The following is a 17,919-nucleotide window of genomic DNA, read 5'->3' on the forward strand; positions in this document are numbered from 1 at the left end:
TTCGAAGCCACATTCGGGCAGTTTCGAAGCCACATTCGGGCAGCATACCCACGATACCCTCCTTTGGCCGCCAGCAATGCGTCTCCTCCCCTCATCACACCCTGCAAACGGCACTGTGCGCGGAAAAACAGCCGAAAAAAGACGCCGCCGTCCGCAAGTCCCCCCAAAAAAGGTCGTGGTTTCGGCCAGAGACGCGTCAGCAGCCATGACAGCCGCGACAGGGGCGAGGCGGAGGGGGGAGGGAGGGAGGGGGGGGGAGAGAGAGGGCGTGGGTGCCAGAGAGCAGGGGGCGGACACACACTTCTCTGTTCGACCACACCATGCTCACTGCGGCACGAGCGGTGTGTGTGAGCATGCGGAGGGCTGTGGCGCCTCTTCTCCCTGCGGTGGTCCCCATGGCCGTCCCGCTCCGCGGCCTGGTCACCACCCCTCCCGTCGCCGCCCGCAAGCGCAAGGCCGCCGGCCGCCCCGGATCGGTATGAGATGGGGGGAGGGGATGGGGGGGGGAGGGGGGGAGGGGGCAGGGGAGGGAGGGGACTCACGGGGCGAGAGGATGATGATGGTGGCGGTGATGGTGCGGCTGGTGGTGGCGGTGATGGTGCGGCTGGTGGTGGCGGTGATGGTGCGGCTGGTGGTGGCGGTGATGGCGGTAATAGCTGGAAGAAGCCATCAAGATGGTTGAGCTGTCGTGCGGAAAGGGCTCGCTGACCAAACTTGGCGCGGCGGCGGCTGAGACGGCGCCGATCGACGTCATCCCGACCGGCTCGCTGACGCTTGATGCAGCGCTGGGCGTCGGCGGTCTGCCGCGTGGCCGAGTTGTGGAGATCTACGGGCCGGAGAGTTCAGGTAAGACGACACTGGCACTGTCTGTGGTGGCCGAGGCGCAGAAGATGGGCGGGACTTGCACGTTTGTGGACGCGGAGCACGCGCTCGACGTGGCGTACGCCAGCGCGCTGGGCGTCGATACTGCCGAGCTGTACGTCTCACAGCCCGACTCGGGCGAGCAGGCGTTGGAGATTGTGGATACGCTGGCCAAGTCGGGCGCTATGGACGTTATTGTCGTCGACTCGGTCGCTGCCCTTGTCCCGCGAGCCGAGCTCGAGGGCGAAATGGGCGACGCGCACGTCGGCCTGCAAGCCCGGCTCATGTCGCAGGCGCTGCGCAAGCTGACCGCAACTCTGGCCAACTCGTCGACGCTGCTGATCTTCATCAACCAGCTGCGGATGAAGATTGGCGTTCTTTTTGGCTCGCCCGAGGTCACCGCCGGCGGCGTCGGCCTCAAGTTCTACGCCAGTGTCCGGCTCGACATCCGCCGGACCGGCTCCATCAAGGTCGGCAACGACCTTGTCGGCAACACCACCCGGGTCAAGGTTGTCAAGAACAAAGTCGCTCCGCCGTTCAAGGAGGCCCACTTTGACATCGAGTTTGGGCGTGGCATTGGCCGTGTCGGCGAAATCATCGACCTCTCGGTCAACCACGGCCTCGTCGAGCGCGCCGGCGCCTGGTACACCTACCCGCGGCCAGGCGATGACGAACCGGTCCGTCTCGGCCAAGGCCGTGAAAACGTCAAGGCCTACCTCGAGGATCACCCCGAGCTTGTCGATGAGCTCCACACTGCGCTCCGCGCTGTCATGATCCACCCGGCCGCCGCGCCTACCCCCGCCACCGACACGCCGACCGCCGTCGGCAGCGAAGCAGACGCCTAAACCGATACCTATGTATCCATGCTACCCAAGCTAGAGCCACCAGCACAACCCCCCCCCCATTGCTCGCCATCCTTGCAATCCGATAACCTTCTTCATCCCCTCCCCTCCGCCCTGGGCAGCTCTGCCGGCTGCACGCTCTTATGAGCGGCCTTTTCTCGGCACACTTTTCTCACTCGCCAAACCGCAAGTCATGCGCCCGACGACCGTCCTCACGGCGACACTCGCTGTTGCACTCCTTGCCACGGCTGCGTGGGGCGCCACCACCGCGCCTCCCCCGCAGACCAACCTCCGCCCCACCATTGGCATTCTCTCGCAGCCGACCTTTGGCACCCTCGCCAACTGGGGTACGTCAGCCACGCCTTCCCCTCCCCCCCCTTCCCCCCTCCCCCCCCCTCCCCCCCCCCCTTTCGCCGCTTGTGACACTCCTGTGCTGATCGTGATCACAGCGAGTGATCACCATTGTGATCATCATCATGGTGATGGCCGTTGTGGTCAGGCACGCCACGGCCCACCCACAGGGCATGACATGGTGATGTCTGTGATGGTGATGTGTGTGATGGTGATGGCCATCGTATGTGTGGTGATGGTCTCGCCCATGGTGATGGCCATCGTATGTGTGGTGATAGCCATGCCCATGGTGATGGCCATCGTATGTGTGGTGATGGTCTCGCCCATGGTGATGGCCATCGTATGTGTGGTGTTGCAAATCAATATTGATAGTCATCATCATGGTGATGGCCGTTGTGGTCAGGCACGCCACGGCCCACCCACAGGGCATGACATGGTGATGTCTGTGATGGTGATGTGTGTGATGGTGATGGCCATCGTATGTGTGGTGATGGTCTCGCCCATGGTGATGGCCATCGTATGTGTGGTGATAGCCATGCCCATGGTGATGGCCATCGTATGTGTGGTGATGGTCTCGCCCATGGTGATGGCCATCGTATGTGTGGTGATGGTCACGCCCATGGTGATGGCCATCGTATGTGTGGTGATAGCCATGCGCATCATATGATGACGTCCACACTCATCCCCTCCCTCCCTCCCCCCCTTCCACCCACCCACAGGCAAGCAGTACATCGCAGCATCGTACATCAAGTACGTGGAGGGCGCCGGAGCGCAGGCGGTGCCGATCCGGTACGACCTTCCCGCTGAGGAGATCACCGAGCTGTTCCGCTCGGTCAACGGCCTGCTCCTCCCCGGTGGCGGCGTTGAGCTCGGCGACAACAAGTACACCCAGACTCTGTTCCAGCTCCTCGACCTGGCGGTGGCGGCCAACAAGGCCGGCGACTTCTTCCCGGTCCACGGCACCTGCTTCGGCTTCCAGGAGATCGCCATGTACGTGGCCAACGACCTCAACCTGCTGATCAACACCGACTCGGAGAACCTGACCCTCCCGCTCGAGTTTACTCACGCTGCGGCGTCGTCGGCTATGTTCGGCGATGCGCCGGCGGAGATCATGGACATTCTCGCCAAGCAGCCGGTGACCATGAACAACCACCACTATTCGCTCTCGCCGGCCGGCTTTGCTGCCTCGTCCAACCTCACAGCCTTCTTCAACGTCCTCTCCACCAACGTCGACCGCAACGGCATTGAGTTCATCTCCACCATGGAGGCCAAGGACATGCCCATCACCGCCACCCAGTGGCACCCGGAGAAGCCGCTCTACGAGTGGGACCCGGTCGAGGTCATCAACCACTCGTCCGACGCGGTCAAGGCCATGCAGTTTACCGCGCAGGCCTTTGTCTCCAATTCGCGCTCCAACTCGCACACCTTTGCCTCGCAGACCGCCGAGAACAAGGCTCTCATCTATAACTTCAATCCGGTCTACACCGAGCAGGCTGTCAACTCGTTTGATCAGTGCTACTTTTGGTGAGCGCACTGCCGCTGACCTTGCGAAAAAGGGGGTAAACAAGCGTGCGTGTTTTACGACTGGTACAGTTCGGCATCCTCGTCGTCGTCGGCGTCCTCGACCGCCCCGTCCTGCGGCGGCGCGTCGTCGTCGGCGTCATTGTCGGCGTTGGGCGCGGCTTCGGCGTCCGCGTCAGCCGCCGGCGCCTCGGCCGGCTGCATCTCCATCAGCGACGCCTGGATGGCGGCCTGAAGCTCGGCGTCCTCGCCCGAGCCAAAGTCGCCGGCGGCAAAGGGCGAGGCGGCAAAGGCGTCGGCGCCAGGGCCCGGCCCAGCGCCCGGCGCTGCACCGCCCGATGCACCCAGCGCCGACGAGAGCGCCGAGCGGAAGGCCGAGTCCATGTTGCCGCCGCCACCGCCACTGCCCGACGACGCAGTCCGGGTCGGCGGACGCGGCCCACCAGCACCACCGGCGCGCGCGGCCTGCGCCTCCATCATCAGCCGCTGCAGCTGGGCCCGCTGCGCCGGAGTGGCGGTGCCGGTGGCTGCGGCCGTGAGCAGCGAGCGGACCGAGTCCTCGTCCATGCCGCCGAGGCCGTCCGCGGCCGGGCCTGTGGCCGCCGATGGGTTGGCCAGCACCTCGTTGGCCCGCTTGAACAGGTCCTCGTCGTCTTCGGCCTTGGGCTCCTGCATCCAGAACAGCATTTTGCGGCCCGACGAGAAGCGGAGCAGGTACACCCGCCCCGTCGTGCACGCCTCGATCTTGGAGAACGACGCGTCGCCCGGGAAGATGATCAGATCGTCCACCGTCGTGTTCAGCTCACGGTTCGTCCAGCGCAGGTGCAGGATCGAGTCTTCGTCCATCACCAGCTCGACCTTGCCCTTGGCCGCCACGGGCGTCACCACCCGTCCGTCGTACTCGCACTTGCCCGCGCGGAACGACACCAGCGCGCCATCCGACGCCTCTTGCTGCACCCACCCAGAGTTGGCCCAACAGTGTCGTCCCCAATGATATATGACCATCCCCGCCATTGATCGTTCCCGGCATCGATCGTTACCGGCATTGATGGTCCCCGTCCCGTCATCAACCATTGTCCCAACCATCATGTCGTGCCATTGTTCGTTCCATCGTTCGTTAATCGTTGCCACCGATTCCCTTCCATTCCATGCGCCTTGCTCTCCCCACCCCCCCCACCCCCAGCCATTCCCGCCCACGCCCATCCCCATCCCACCAAGGAACACACCAGCCATCCCCCTTCCCCATCCCCCCTCCCGTCCCCTTTCCCCCTCTCTCCCCCTCCCCTCCCCCCCCCCTACACAGGTCGCACAGGTCGCACAGGTCGCACAGGTCGCACAGGTCGCACAGGTCGCACAGGTCGCACACCCGCCCACCCGCCCACCCGCCCACCCACCCAGCCACCCAGCCACCCACCCTGCCACCCACCCCGGCTCATATACATACCTCAGTCCTCCGTGCAGCACCCGCTTCAAACAGATTCACAGCAGACATATGGTGGATATGTATGGATATGTGTGTGTGTGTGAGGTTGGGGGGGGGGGGAGTGCAGTGTGGTGGTGGTGGTGGTTGTGGGGTTGTGGTGGGGGGTGGGGGGGGGTGGGGTTGTGGTTGTGGTGCGTGTCTGTGTTGCCATCCGTTGGCAGCAAGGGGGGGGATGGGGGGGATGGTGGTGACCATCACAATGACCATGATAACGATCATGACCACCATGATGACCATCATAACAATCATGATCACCATGATGACCATCATAACAATCATGATCACCATGATGACCATCATAACAATCATGATCACCATGATGACCATCATAACAATGATGACCACCATGATGACCATGATAACAATCATGACCACCGTAGCGACCATCACATTGCCATTCATGATGACAGTCATGGTCGCATCCGTCGTGGCCATCACACAGTAGTAGTGGCTCTCTCTCTCTCTCTCTAATCCATCACCTCCGCCGATCGCTGTGTTCAATACCATCCGCCGATCGCTGAAGCGTGCGACTACGCCGCGTTCGCTCGCCGATGCTCCTTGATGGCGGTGCACAACCAGCTGAAGCCGTCGTCGATGCCCTCGCCGCGCGTCGCCACGCACGGCTGGATGTAGTTGTCATTCTTCACCTCGCCAAGCCCCAGATCGGCAGACAACGCCGACGCAGTCTTGGCCGCAGGCAGATCCTGTTTGTTGGCGAGGATAAGGACCGGGACGTGCGCCAGCTCTGGCTCGCCCAGCATCGATTCGAGCTCCTTGCGCGCCATCGCCATCCTGCTCTCATCGGCAGAGTCCACCACAAACACCAGCGCGTCTGCGCCCTCGATGTACCGCTTCCAGAGCTTGCGGATCGTGTATTGCCCGCCCATGTCCCACAACTGGAGCGTGAGCCCGCTGATCTTGACGCTGTCCACCTGAAAGCCGACCGTCGGAATCGACGGCATCACCTCGCCTGACTTGAGCCACTGGTACAGTGTCGTCTTGCCTGCCCCGTCGAGCCCGATCATCACAATCCGCGCCTCTGTCCCGGCAAACATCTCGTACACTGCCTTGAACGTCTTCGAAATAGCCAATCCCATGTCTTGCTCAAACGGCTCGCCTCTGATCGCTATTGCCGCTTGCCCATCCGCCCCGCCTCCTCACCGCATTCCGTTTGGTTTTGTCGCCGCTGCCTTTAATTTTTCAGCCACCACGTCGACACCCTCGCCTGCCGTCCCATGGAAGTAATGAAGCTGACCATGGAAGCCGGCATCTCATCGGTGATCAGTTTTTGACTTGCATATTCAAAACCCGCCAGGTGCATAGTTGTCGGCGCCATCGTCATGGCCATCGCCACCACCATTGCCCTGGCCTTGCTGGTGGAGCATAAACTGCTCGGCGAGGGCAGCGGCCATGGCCTCGGCATCGGCAGCCTCGCCGCCGGCAGCTCCGGCACCGCCACCTTGAACAGCCTGCCACGGCATGAGCGAGCGGAGAAAGGCGAGCGCGGCGTTGCCATCCGTCAGATCCGGGTTGATGCCCACCTCGGAGGCTGCCGCCTCATCGACCTCGCCGGCCGGTGGGAACGGGTTGTACGCGCGGACGCCGGCTGCGAGCAGCTCGCGCGGGAGCATCCCAAGCACGTTGTCGTAGCCCGAGAGGGCCACATGCCGGCAAATCGACCGCGGCGGGCTGCCGACAAACGCAGCCTCCAGCGCCTCGGTGTTGGGCGCCGGCCCCTGCGCCCACTCGCTCACCACCCGCGCCAGCCAGCCCGTCACCGCAGGATCCGCCCACAACGACGACGCCCGCTCCACGTACAGCGTCTCCAGCATCAGCAGCGACGGCGCTGCAGGCCGCCCCGCAAAGCCCGGGTACGGATCGTAGCTCGCGCCCACTTTTCGCCCAGCACCACCGCCATGTGCGGAAACTTGTTGAGCGCAGCGAGCAGGGCCGCATCGGCGTCGGCCATGCTCGTGCTCGACGTGCCCGCCCCACCGCTCCCGGCTCCGCTGGCGAGCAGGAACCGCGCCAGCGCCAGCGAAACGCCCAGTTCGGCAGGTCCGCCAGGTTCTTCGCCTCCAGCGCAGCCTCGAGCGCAATAAACTGGTCGTACGAGCGCGACCGCAGCGCGTAGTAGTCGAGCATGAGCAAGACCGCGAGCGGGTCGTGCTCGAGATCGAGCTTCAGCAGCAGCTTGCACACCTCAAACGCCGTGCCTTGGCAGCCCTTGCGCGAGAGGTTGTCGATGTGCTTGAAGAGGACAAGAAACAGCCCGCGGTTGCTCCGCTCTGCGTACCGGATCCGCACGCTCTCCGAGGTCACGTCAAACGACGCTGGCCACGCAGCCTCCAGCCCGTACAGCGCCTGCTCGATGAGCGATGTCGCCTCGGCCACCTGGCCCGAGTGGTTGAGAATGTCTGCAAGCTGCAGCAGCGTGTCCACATGCCATGGGTTTCGCTGCGCGAGGTGCACAATCGAGTTGGGGTCCATCGACGCCGCAGCCTGGTAAAAGTGCGCCTGCGCAAGCTCGTACGCTGGCGATGCCACGTATCCGTACTCGTCGAGCCCGTCTGCAAGCCGCATGTACTCGAGCGCGAGGCCCGAGTCGAGCTCGACCGGCCAGTCCTCGTCGAGGCCGACAAACAGCGACTTCTTCGCCCGTCGCTGCCGCCGCCCGCCGCGCCCGCGCCCGCCGCGACGCCGCCCGAACCGCGCCGCCTCGGCAGCCTTGTTTTCCCGCCGCGTCTTGGCCGCCGCCTTGATGGCCTCAGCGCCAAAGATCCGCCTCAGCTCGCCGTCCACGTTCAGCCGCCCTCCATTCACCGCCACCGCCGCCCGATACGCAGCCTCTTCCGGCGCAACCTCTGCCTGCGCCTGCCGAGCCCGCTGCACATCACCATACACATCGCCATGCTTCTTGGCCACCTCGGCCAGCGCCTCATCCACCGCAGCCACACCACCCGCAGGCCCCACACGTTTCCTCTCCGCCTGCATCGCACTCTTGGTCCGCTTGCTGCTCTTGCCGCCCTTGCCCTTGCCCTTGCCCTTGCCCCTGGTCCTGCCCTTGCCCCTGTCCGTGCTCTTGCCCTTGCCGTCCGACCAGCTCCCATCCGACGCGATGTCATCGCTCTCTGCCCCGTCACCATGACCATGACCAAGACCATGACCATGACCATGATCAACATCGCCATGACCATCACCATCGCCATCGCCAGAAAGTGACAGAGTCGTCGATGACCACGAGTCGGACCATGACCAATGCGCAGGAGGCTCACCCGAAGGCACCTCGCGGACCGAGTCCAACAGCTCCTTGTAGTACAGCGACTCATGCTCGGCACGCTCCAGCGTATGCGTAGACAACATGCTCCTCCACACGACCTGCTCCCTCTCTTTCTCTCGTCTCTCTCTGCCCTCGACACAGCAGAGTGTGGTGTGCCGTCGCCTCTCTCTCTCTCTCTCCGTCTCGCCGTCTCTCTCTCTCTCTCGCTCATCTTCCTCGTCGCTCTCTCCTTGCTCTCCGCTCGTCGGATCATTGCGCCGATGCCTTTCGAAGCGAGTCGCCGTAGTCCCGGTGGTGCGGAGGTGATGGTGGGGGGTTTTCAATTTTTTATTGCCTGCCCCGCTCCATCATCTTCCTCCTCCCTCTCTCCCTCCTCCCATTCCCCCCTCCCTCTCTCCCTCCTCCCATTCCCCCCTCCCTCTCCCCTCCCCCCCCTCTCCCCCTCTTTTTCCTTCTTGTTTCAACGCCATTTCTCAGCTCGTACGGTTCGGTAGAGCGGTTGCCGCAACGAAATATTTCAAATTTTGCATTCCCGCTGCCTGTCACTGACTCCTTCTTCATCGTGTGCCACTCTGCAGTTCCAAGGACTCAACCATGTCCTACCAACATGATTTCTACTGCTCAGTGCCTGTACTACTTCCTTCCATTGTGCTCTTCCTCGAGACCACCACAGCTTGAGTGCCATCTGCGCAGCGGTGACTACTTGTCACTCGCCATCCACCGAGAAAAATTATCGCCTTGCGCCGCTGTCGGTAAACGCACCCATTTCGCCGCACGCCTTTCCTTGCAGCACGGCCTGCCTGGCACGCACACGGTTCGGCGCCTTCCCCACTCGTCGCAAGCACGTCAAAAGCGTCGACTAAAGCACCACAAGCGTCACGTAGCAATTGCGCCTACCTGGTCAGCCACTTTGCTCCACGCTCAGAGCCGCCCTTCATGCACCCTGTGGCGGACTCTGTGGCGAGGCGGACAGCAGTTGCTGCTGCCGTGCTCGCCCTCCTCTCAGCTTTTTCTCACGCTCGCTGCAACGTCGACTATCGGCTGCCAAACGCTGTCACCTTGTCCTCCACCTCACAGCCGTACGGAACGGCTGCAGCTGTCTTTGATGCGAGCAATGCATACCTGGATGTGGCCTTTGGTGACTTTTCACCAACGGCATCTACGTGGTGACGAGGACGGCGAGCGGAGGTTGGAACAGTCCTGTGCTTATCGATGACTCGTTTGCCACACCGCGGCGTTTGGCGGCCGGGGATGTCGATGGTGATGGCTCGCCTGATCTCGTGGTTCCCTTCCGTGACAGCAACACCCTTGTCCTCTACAGGAACATCGGCAACGATGCCACCTTTCCCTCCTTTGGTCCGCTCGAGGGTGTGTTCTTTGGCGATGGCGCCGAGCCGTACTCGGTGGCCATCGGTGACATCAACGGCGACTCGTTCGTTGACGTCGTCTACACGCTGGAGCGCTTTAATCTTGTCGGCGCTTTCATGGGCACAGGCCTGGGCTCGTTGGCTTCGGTCCCAGTCAACCTCACCGACGACCTTGTTTTCCGCCCGCTTCAGGCTGTCGACATTGTCATTGCCGACATGGACCTCGATGGTGTCAACGATGTGCTCTACTCTGAGGGCTTCTCCGACCGCATCGTCGTCATTGCCGGCCGGGCAGACCTCGCCACCAACCTTCCCACCGCAGCGGCGGTTGTCGACGACTCGGCCGACACCCCGTTCTCGCTCGCGGTCGGTGACGTCGACAAGAACGGCCTGCTCGACGTAGTCAGTACCCTCTTTGTCGACGACCGCGTCGCACTCTACTACAACCGCGGCATGCTCACCTTTTCACCGCGAGTCATCATCGCCTCCGAGATTGACGCTCCGCTCAGCTCAGCGCTGGTAGACCTCAACGGTGACTCGTGGCTCGACGTCGTCTTTTCCGCCTCCAACTCGGATTTCGTCCGCTGGATCCCGGGCGACGGATCGGGAACATACACTGCCTCCCCGCAGCGGATCGATGACGCACTCGACGGTGCACGCGGCCTCATTGCCGAAGACTTTGACGGCGACGGCCGCATTGATGTCGTCGCCGCGGGCTTTTTTGACGGCAACCTCAAGCTGTACCATTTTAACGACTCGGCCTCGCCCTTCCCCGAAGGCCGGCGGTTGATCTCCAACACCGCCAATGGCGCCCGCGGCATCGACGCTGCAGACTTTAATGGTGATGGTTTTACCGACATCGTCTCAGCCTCGGCCTTTGACCACTCGATTACCGTCTACGTCGGCGACGGGTCGGGCTTTCACCTTGGCAACGACGTCGTTGTTACCTCGACCTTTTCCGGCTCCGAGTCGGCCGTTGCTGGCGACTACAACAACGACGGCTGGGTCGACGTCGCCGGCTGTGCCGGTATCAGCGGGCTCGTTGCCTGGTGGCCCAACGTCGGCGCCGGTACGTGGGCCGCCACGCCTGTCTCGGTCGGCACCTGCGCCGGGGCCATGAAGATGACCGGCGGCGACTTTAACAACGACGGCTTGCCCGACCTGGTCGTTGGCTGCCCCGATGAGGCCTCGCCTTCGATCAAGGTCTTCCTCAACGTCAACAACGGCGCTAGCTGGACCGAAATCGTGGTATTTTCCGTCGCCTCGTCCATCGCCAACATGGACACCGCCGTCGGCGATGTCGACAACGACGGCTTTGTCGACGTGCTCTTTGTGGCCTCTTCGGTGAGGCTCGTCGGCTGGGCGCGTAACAACGGCGGGACCGGGTTCGACCCACCGCTGGCCGTCGACGTCCTCAGCACCGGTTTTACCGTCTCTGCTACGCTGTGCGACGTCGACTCGGACGGAGACCTCGATGTCATCTCGAGCGTCTCCAACGGCCCGAGCTCGGCCATCACTGTCTACCACCAGACAACCCCAGGCACGTTTGAGAGCGTGCCGACAGACCTCGGCGGCTCGTTCGACCTTCCGTACTCTGTGGCGTGCGCCGACGCGTCGGGCGACGGTCGGCCAGACATTGCTGTCGCCTCGTACTCGACCGACGAGATCTCGTGGTTCCGCAACCGTGGCGACGGCTCGTTCTTTGGACAGGACGTGCTGACGACGTTCAATGAGGGCGCGTACCGAGTCAAGATCATTGACGTCAACAACGACGGCTTCAACGATGTGCTCTGTGCCGGCAATGAGGACTCCACCATCGAGGCCTTTGTCCACCGCCCGGTGGTGACCGGCGAGGCCGTCCGCGCCTCGCTTCCGCAGCTCGCGCCGGGCGTCCCATACTCGCTGCACCACGTCCACTACGCGCTCAACACGGCGTCGCGGTGCGTGGCGCAGCGGATCGAGCTCCCGGCGGATGTGACGGTAGGCCAGTGCTCGCCGACGAGCCACTACGTGGTGCCTGCCGACGTGGTGTGGACGGTGGCCGGCCCACCAGGCGCTGCGCCAGCCAGCCGGCCGCGACTCGATTGCGGTACCGCTGGCGGCGTGTTGTTTGAAGTCACGGCGAGTGGCTCTCTGACACTCGCAGATCTGACGCTCCGCGGAGCGAGCGTCGGCTCGGCGGCGTCGGCTGTGACTGGGCTGCGGGTTGCCGGCTCGCGGGCGCGGCTCACGCTCGTCAACGCCACGGTCGAGGGCTTTTCGTCGGCGCAGGCGACCGAGCTGCAGTTTTTCTCGGGCCTTGGCGGCGCGGTGTCTGTGCTCGACGGCGGCACGCTGACGGCGAGGGCGACGACGTTCTCGGGCAACACGGCCAAGTCGCTCGGAGGCGCGGTGGCGCTCATCTCTGCGGGCGCTTCAGCGACTTTGACTGATGTGGTGCTGGAGAACAATGTGGCTTTGGCGACCGGTGGCGGCGCGGTGGCGGTCCTCGCTCCTGATGCGGTGCTGGCCTTTGGGGGCAACTCGAGGGTGGTTGGCAACTCTGCGCTTTCTGGCAGTGGCGGCGGGGTGCTGGTGGCCAATGAGGCGGCGCGCGCATCGGTGACGGTGGTTGGCACCGAGATGTCGGGCAACACGGCCGGGGTGGCCGGCGGAGGGCTGGCCGCGTTTGCCGCGGCCGGCACGGGCGTGACCATCGGCGCAGGAACGATTGTGACGGGCAACTCGGCCGGAGCCGGCGGCGGAGTGGCGGCGCTGGCCGACTCGTACCTGCTGCCACGGACGACGCCACTGGCGGCGTCAGCTCTGGCACGAGCGCCAAGCGTTCCGCTGCTGGCTTCGCCGGTGGTGACCTTTGGCGCCGGCTCGACGCTTGGGAGCAACACGGCGGCGTACGGTGGAGCCTTTTTCGTGTGCAAGGCCAAAATCGATGCGTCGGCAGCTGGGCTGAGCGGCGGAAGCAGCGCAAGCATCGGAGGCGGCCACGTGTTTGTGTGTCTCGACTCGAGCGGGAGCGCGCCGGTGCAGGGCACATGGCTTGTTGACGTGAGCGGCGGGGCAGGTGCCGGCGCGGCGGGCGGGTACGGGCCGGCGCGGGCGAGTCCGCCGGCTGCGATCAGCTTGGAGCCTGCGGTGCGGGAAGCAGTCTCGGGGCTTGCGCTCGGCTCGGGCGCGGTGCAGGCGAGCGATGGATACGGGCAGCTTGTGCGTGATGGGCGGCTGGTGCTGCGTGTGCTTGATCCTGCGCTCGCAGGAGTGGCGGTGTCCGGGATGGAGCTCGGGGTTGTGTTTTCGGCAGCAACAGGCGAGGCGTCTGTGGCGCTGCTTGCGGCACTGGGCGCGGCGGAACAGCTGCCTGCGAGCGTCACACTGACGCTTGCCATCTCTGCGCCTGTGGGCACGCCTGCGGCGTCGACAGCGCTGCAGCTCGAGTTGGGGCTCTGCCCACCAGGCTTTGGAGCCAACGGGCTCGCGCCACTTGCAGACCAGTATCTGGTGTGCTCAGTGTGTGACGAGGGGTCATACTCGCCCGAGGCGTCCGATGCGCCGTGCGTGGCTGTGCCAGCATGCCCGGCGCGGTCGCTGCGGCGGGCGGCGCCGAACGCGACGGGGCTGGAGTCGTGCGAGTGCGAGGCCGGATCGTGGTCGCCCGAGGTCGAGCTGACGCGTCCGTGCACGCCGTGCCCTCTGGGCGGGATCTGCGCCGGCGGGCGCGCGACGCCTGTGGCGGCGCCCGGGTTTGTGCCCGGGCCGGACGCGGTGGACCAGTTCCTCTCGTGCCCGACAGCCGAGGCGTGTACCGGCGGTGGGCAGTGCGCGGCAGGATACACGACGCGGCTGTGCGCGAGCTGCGCGTCGGGCTACTATCGGCTGGGAACCAAGTGCCGCAAATGCAACAACGCGCGGCAGGGCCTCCTGGTGACGCTCATTGTGATACTTGTTCTTGTTGTTCTCGGTGCGCTGCTCGGGTTCAACCTCGCCGAGTCGCTGACGTACAAGTTTGTGGCGGCGATGATTGGGCTCAACGCACTGCAGATCTGCGCCATGTACGGCGAGCTGGACCTGGACTGGGGCGCTTTCGGGCGGGCGTTTTTCAACGTGGCGTCGAGCCTCAACCTCAACATGGAGCTGACGTCGCCCGAGTGCGCGGCGGCCAAGGGCATTGACATTTGGGTGCTCAAGCTTGTGCTCACGCTTTTGCTGCCTGTGCTTGCGGCGGGCGGGCTTGCGCTGATTGCCGGCGGCGTGTTCTACCCACTCATTGTGGTGGACGCGCCGTGGTTTGGCAGCAAGTCTGTGAGTCTCTTGGTGTCTGCGCTATGGCGGACGCTGTTCCAGGTCATGGTCCTGCTGTATCTGCCGCTTGTGGACGCGTCGTTCTCTGTGTTTGGATGCGGGCGTGACGAGGCCGGGCGGTGGTATGTTGCGGCGGATCCTTCGCGGAGCTGCTACAATGCGGCGTGGTGGGGCCTGTTCCCGATTGGGCTCTTGGGCATTGCCAGTTATGCGGTGGCGGTGCCTGTGGCGACAGTGATGCTGCTGCGGGCACGGCGGAAGGCACTCGACGAGGTGGCGTACGTGCTCAAGTACGGGTTCCTTGTGGCGCGGTTTGTGGACGAGTGCTGGTGGTACGAGGCGGCGATCATGGGGCGCAAGCTTGCGGTGGTAGTGGCCATGACCTTTATGTTCTCTGCTGACGGCAAGGCGTCTGCTGGCGTTGTGGTTCTCATTCTCTCGCTCATCCAGCTTGCGGTGACCAAGCCGTACCGTTCTGCGTTGCACAACGTGGTGGCGATTGTGGCGCTGACAGCGGTGACGCTTGTTCTCGAGTCGGGCACCTTTGACGACAAAGGCCTTCGGCAGACTGGCGTCAATCTCGGCATCGTGGTCATCATCGGCGTCATTCTTGTTGGCAACGGGCTCGACTTTTGGCGGCTGACCCGCGACGAGAAGGATGTCGACCAAGAGATGGTCATGGCGGAGGAGAGCGGCGATGAGATGATGATGACGTCGATGGGCGATGTGCGGGTGGAGGACAAGCTCGATTCGGTGTGCGAGCTGCAGTCTGCGGCAATGGCGCAGCAGGCCTCACTCGGCTTTTCGTCCAACGGCATGACATCGACGGCGATGCTGGACACGGCCAACGACTCGCTGGCAGCGGTGCCGACGCCGACGGCGCTCAACTCGAGCATGCCGACGATGGTGTACTCGGCGTCGTCGTCCGAGTTTACCCCCAACGGGCTCGCGTCGAGGTCGCAGCCTGTTGTGCCTGCGCCGCCCCCGTCGCCGATGTCACCCACCGCCGCTACGCCGGTGCCGCCGATACCACCTGCGCGGCCGCCGGCCAAGCCCGTGCGGCCAACCCGTGCGGCTGTACAGCCACCTGTGAGGCCTGCGCGACCGGCGGTGGCGCCCAAGCCAAACATAGGCAGCGTGGAGGAGATAGTGTAAAAGCATGCCAAGGGCGAGTGCCATCACTGGATGGAGCACTTTTTGTCGTCGTCAGCAGGAGCGACCGGCTTCTTGTCGCGGCCCCTTGCCGCCCGCTGCTTGGCCAGGAGCTCCTTCTCGAGAGCCAGGCCGGCCTTTTCCCTCGCACGGGCCTTGTAGTACATCTGCTCCGGAGTGAGGCCGGCGTCCGAGTCGTCGTCCGAGTCGTCGTCCGAGACATCGCTATCGTAGTCCGAGTACGAGATCGATGCCGAGTACGAGGCGCTTGACGACGAGTGCTGCTGCTGCTGCTCCTTCTTCTTCCTCTTCATGCGCTTCTCCTTGCGCCTCTTGTGGTTGCGCTTCCCCTTCCCGATCTGCGGCGGGCGAGCGCTCACTCCTGGCGATTGCAGGCGGCCGGCAGCATCCACGACGGGCAGGGCGTCCAGAGCGGTCAAAGCAGCATGTGGATCATGCGTAGCGACCTGCATATCCGGATGAGCAACCGGAGTGCGAGCATCTCCCGCAGCGGCAGCCTTGAGCCTCTCCAGCCTCTGAGCCATGGCGTAGGCACTGGCACGCTCATAGGCATCACCAGCCTCTTCATCGGCATGGATCTCATCAGCAATCTGCTCGAGAAGCGCATCGGCAGCTTGGTCATCGTCAGCTTCCAATGCCAGAACATCAGCATCAGCCCACGGTCGGCTACCACCACCACCACCACCATGTGCGCGAGGCAGAGGAGGACCACCGGCAAGAGCGGCAAAGCGAGCAGCGAGGTCATGGTCGGCATGATGAGCATTGTGTGAGAGTACGCCCTGTTCGAGAGCAACAGCCTCGGCGGTCTGGCGGAGGAGTCGTTCGACTTCGTCTTCGTCTGGGAGGGACATGAGGGAGGGTGATCATGATGGGGATGATTGTTGATGGTGGTGAGTGTGGTCATGGTGATCATGATGGGGATGATTGTTGATGGTGGTGAGTGTGGTCATGGTGATCATGATGGGGATGATTGTTGATGGTGGTGAGTGTGGTCATGGTGATCATGATGGGGATGATTGTTGATGGTGGTGAGTGTGGTCATGGTGATCATGATGGGGATGATTGTTGATGGTGGTGAGTGTGGTCATGGTGATCATGATGGGGATGATTGTTGATGGTGGTGAGTGTGGTCATGGTGATCATGATGGGGATGATTGCTGATGGTGGTGAGTGTGGTCATGGTGATCATGATGGGGATGATTGCTGATGGTGGTGAACATGATGATGGTGATCGCGCTCATGGTGACGATGATGGTGATCGTGCTCGTAATGGCCATGTTGGTGATCGTGCTCATGGTGTAGCCGCCATGGCCATGGCATCTTCGCCTCTGGCTGGTGCAGGAGAGGGAGAGTCCGAGACACACTTGTCTTGAGGCCCTCCTTTCCTCGTCCGATGTCATCAGGAGCTGTTCTTGAGGCATGTGTTGACTGTCCGGCATCTGCGCGAGCTGCCATCGCCGGCAGAGTCAACTCGATCGAGCTGTGCGCAGGGCTAGCCACGGGCGGGGTGACGCCGTCGCTGGGCCTGATCCGAGCCGTGGCGTGCATGGCGGCAGCGGCCACTCCGCCGGTCCCAATCACTGTTCTCGTTCGTCTCCGTGACGGCGATTTTGTCTACTCGCCCGACGACATCGCTGTCATGGTTGACGACATCGCCGCTATCGGCAGCCTCGCTGCCGATCTCCCTCCTGGCGCCATTGCCGGCGTCGCCATCGGCGCACTCGCTCCCGACGGCACCGCCGACCTAGTGGCCACTGCAGCCATGGCCAGGGCTGCCCAGGAAGCTGGTCTGGCCATCACCCTCCATCGCGCCTTTGACGCCGCCATCGATCCCGTGGCTGCCTACCTCGCCGTCGTCGATCATCTCGCCGGCGCCGTCTCCCGCGTCCTCACCTCGGGCGGGGCGGCGACGGCGGCAGCAGGCACAGACGCGCTGCACCAGCTCCTCGCCGGGCTTGCAAGCACCACGCACGGGCAGGCGGTGACGGTTGTCGCCGCGGCGGGGCTCTCGCCGACGTCCGCCTCAGGCGTCCTCGCAGCAGGCGCCCACGGCGTCCACGGCTCGTTCTCGACAATCGTCGTCCGAGCCGACGACGAGGCGGCGGTGGCAGGCGAGGCCATCGGCTTTGGTCGCGGGCATAGAGAGACCGATGCGGAGGTGGTGGCTGCTGTGGCAGACGTGATGGCCTTGTCGTAGGGGGATGGGCTGTGCGCATGGAGTCCTCGATCGCGCCTTCCGTAGCGACGATGGCCATGATGATGACTCTCACCATGATAACCATGATGACCATGATGGCGATGGCTATGATGATGATGACCATGATGACCATGATGGCGATGACTATGTTGACTCTCACCATGATAACCATGATGACCATGATGGCGATGGCTATGATGATGATGACCATGATGACCATGATGACCATGACTCTGACCATGACTCTGACCATGACTCTGACTCTGACTCTCACCATGCTAGCCATATCAGCCATGCTGACCCCCTTGGCCCCCCTCCCCCTCCCCCCGACCAATGCCCAAGTCAGGCACCGACCCCCCTCCCTCCCTCCCCCCTCCCCCCCCTCCCTCCCTCCCTGCCCCTCCCTCCCCTCACCGCGACAGAGGTTACACTCGTCTCGTCGCCGTGGTTGAGTCATGGCGGAGGGCAAGGAGGAGAAGCTATTCAAGGTACGGAAGGGGAAGGGGAGGAGGGGAGGGGGAGGGGTCGGTCGGTGTGTGTGTGTGGGT

At 63.7% G+C, this 17,919-nt stretch overlaps 8 protein-coding genes across 8 annotated transcripts; 4 read left to right on the top strand and 4 right to left on the bottom strand.

Moving 5' to 3' along the window:
- Positions 1-307: 307 nt before the first annotated feature.
- Positions 308-1,706, top strand: AMSG_11134 (RecA protein; the record flags this gene model as incomplete). The annotated part of the gene is made up of 2 exons (XM_013897436.1): positions 308-476; positions 657-1,706. The coding sequence occupies exons 1-2, from the start codon at positions 321-323 to the stop codon at positions 1,704-1,706; spliced, it is 1,206 nt and encodes a 401-aa protein (XP_013752890.1). The 5' UTR covers positions 308-320.
- A 154-nt stretch (positions 1,707-1,860) lies between these two features.
- On the top strand, positions 1,861-3,635 carry AMSG_11135 (gamma-glutamyl hydrolase A). The gene is made up of 2 exons (XM_013897437.1): positions 1,861-2,050; positions 2,774-3,635. The coding sequence occupies exons 1-2, from the start codon at positions 1,897-1,899 to the stop codon at positions 3,580-3,582; spliced, it is 963 nt and encodes a 320-aa protein (XP_013752891.1). The 5' UTR covers positions 1,861-1,896; the 3' UTR covers positions 3,583-3,635.
- Positions 3,619-5,095, bottom strand: AMSG_11136 (Adrm1b protein). Its single transcript, XM_013897438.1, has 2 exons — positions 5,020-5,095; positions 3,619-4,526 (listed from the first exon to the last, which is right to left on the bottom strand). Exons 1-2 carry the CDS (start codon positions 5,065-5,067, stop codon positions 3,633-3,635), a joined length of 942 nt encoding a protein of 313 aa, XP_013752892.1. The 5' UTR covers positions 5,068-5,095; the 3' UTR covers positions 3,619-3,632.
- A 493-nt stretch (positions 5,096-5,588) lies between these two features.
- AMSG_11137 (ADP-ribosylation factor 1) lies at positions 5,589-6,155 on the bottom strand (the record flags this gene model as incomplete). Its single annotated transcript, XM_013897439.1, has 1 exon — positions 5,589-6,155. One exon carries the CDS (start codon positions 6,153-6,155, stop codon positions 5,589-5,591), a length of 567 nt encoding a protein of 188 aa, XP_013752893.1.
- Positions 6,156-6,327: 172 nt separating this feature from the next.
- AMSG_11138 (uncharacterized protein) lies at positions 6,328-8,421 on the bottom strand (the record flags this gene model as incomplete). The annotated part of the gene is made up of 4 exons (XM_013897440.1): positions 6,328-6,904; positions 6,934-7,067; positions 7,103-8,189; positions 8,334-8,421. 4 exons carry the CDS (start codon positions 8,419-8,421, stop codon positions 6,360-6,362), a joined length of 1,854 nt encoding a protein of 617 aa, XP_013752894.1. The 3' UTR covers positions 6,328-6,359.
- An 853-nt stretch (positions 8,422-9,274) lies between these two features.
- On the top strand, positions 9,275-15,172 carry AMSG_11139 (uncharacterized protein; the record flags this gene model as incomplete). Its single annotated transcript, XM_013897441.1, has 2 exons — positions 9,275-9,501; positions 9,537-15,172. The coding sequence occupies 2 exons, from the start codon at positions 9,275-9,277 to the stop codon at positions 15,154-15,156; spliced, it is 5,847 nt and encodes a 1,948-aa protein (XP_013752895.1). The 3' UTR covers positions 15,157-15,172.
- Positions 15,173-15,179: 7 nt separating this feature from the next.
- Positions 15,180-16,025, bottom strand: AMSG_11140 (uncharacterized protein; the record flags this gene model as incomplete). Its single annotated transcript, XM_013897442.1, has 2 exons — positions 15,180-15,802; positions 15,884-16,025. The coding sequence occupies 2 exons, from the start codon at positions 16,023-16,025 to the stop codon at positions 15,180-15,182; spliced, it is 765 nt and encodes a 254-aa protein (XP_013752896.1).
- A 542-nt stretch (positions 16,026-16,567) lies between these two features.
- AMSG_11141 (CutC family protein) lies at positions 16,568-17,371 on the top strand (the record flags this gene model as incomplete). Its single annotated transcript, XM_013897443.1, has 1 exon — positions 16,568-17,371. The coding sequence occupies one exon, from the start codon at positions 16,568-16,570 to the stop codon at positions 17,369-17,371; it is 804 nt and encodes a 267-aa protein (XP_013752897.1).
- Between the last annotated feature and the right edge of the window lie 548 nt (positions 17,372-17,919).

This window comes from Thecamonas trahens, assembly GCF_000142905.1.
Source record: "Thecamonas trahens ATCC 50062 unplaced genomic scaffold supercont1.71, whole genome shotgun sequence".
NCBI lineage: Eukaryota > Apusomonadida > Apusomonadidae > Thecamonas > Thecamonas trahens.

Excerpts from the sequence above, each read along its gene's own strand:
- AMSG_11136 (XM_013897438.1), bottom strand. The coding sequence starts at position 5,067 with ATGTCTGCTGTGAATCTGTTTGAAGCGGGTGCTGCACGGAGGACTGAG. Across the intron at positions 4,527-5,019 it reads GTGCTGCACGGAGGACTGAG|CAAGAGGCGTCGGATGGCGC; the intron begins GTATGTATATGA and ends GGGTGGGTGCAG.
- AMSG_11135 (XM_013897437.1), top strand. The coding sequence starts at position 1,897 with ATGCGCCCGACGACCGTCCTCACGGCGACACTCGCTGTTGCACTCCTT. Across the intron at positions 2,051-2,773 it reads TGGCACCCTCGCCAACTGGG|GCAAGCAGTACATCGCAGCA; the intron begins GTACGTCAGCCA and ends ACCCACCCACAG.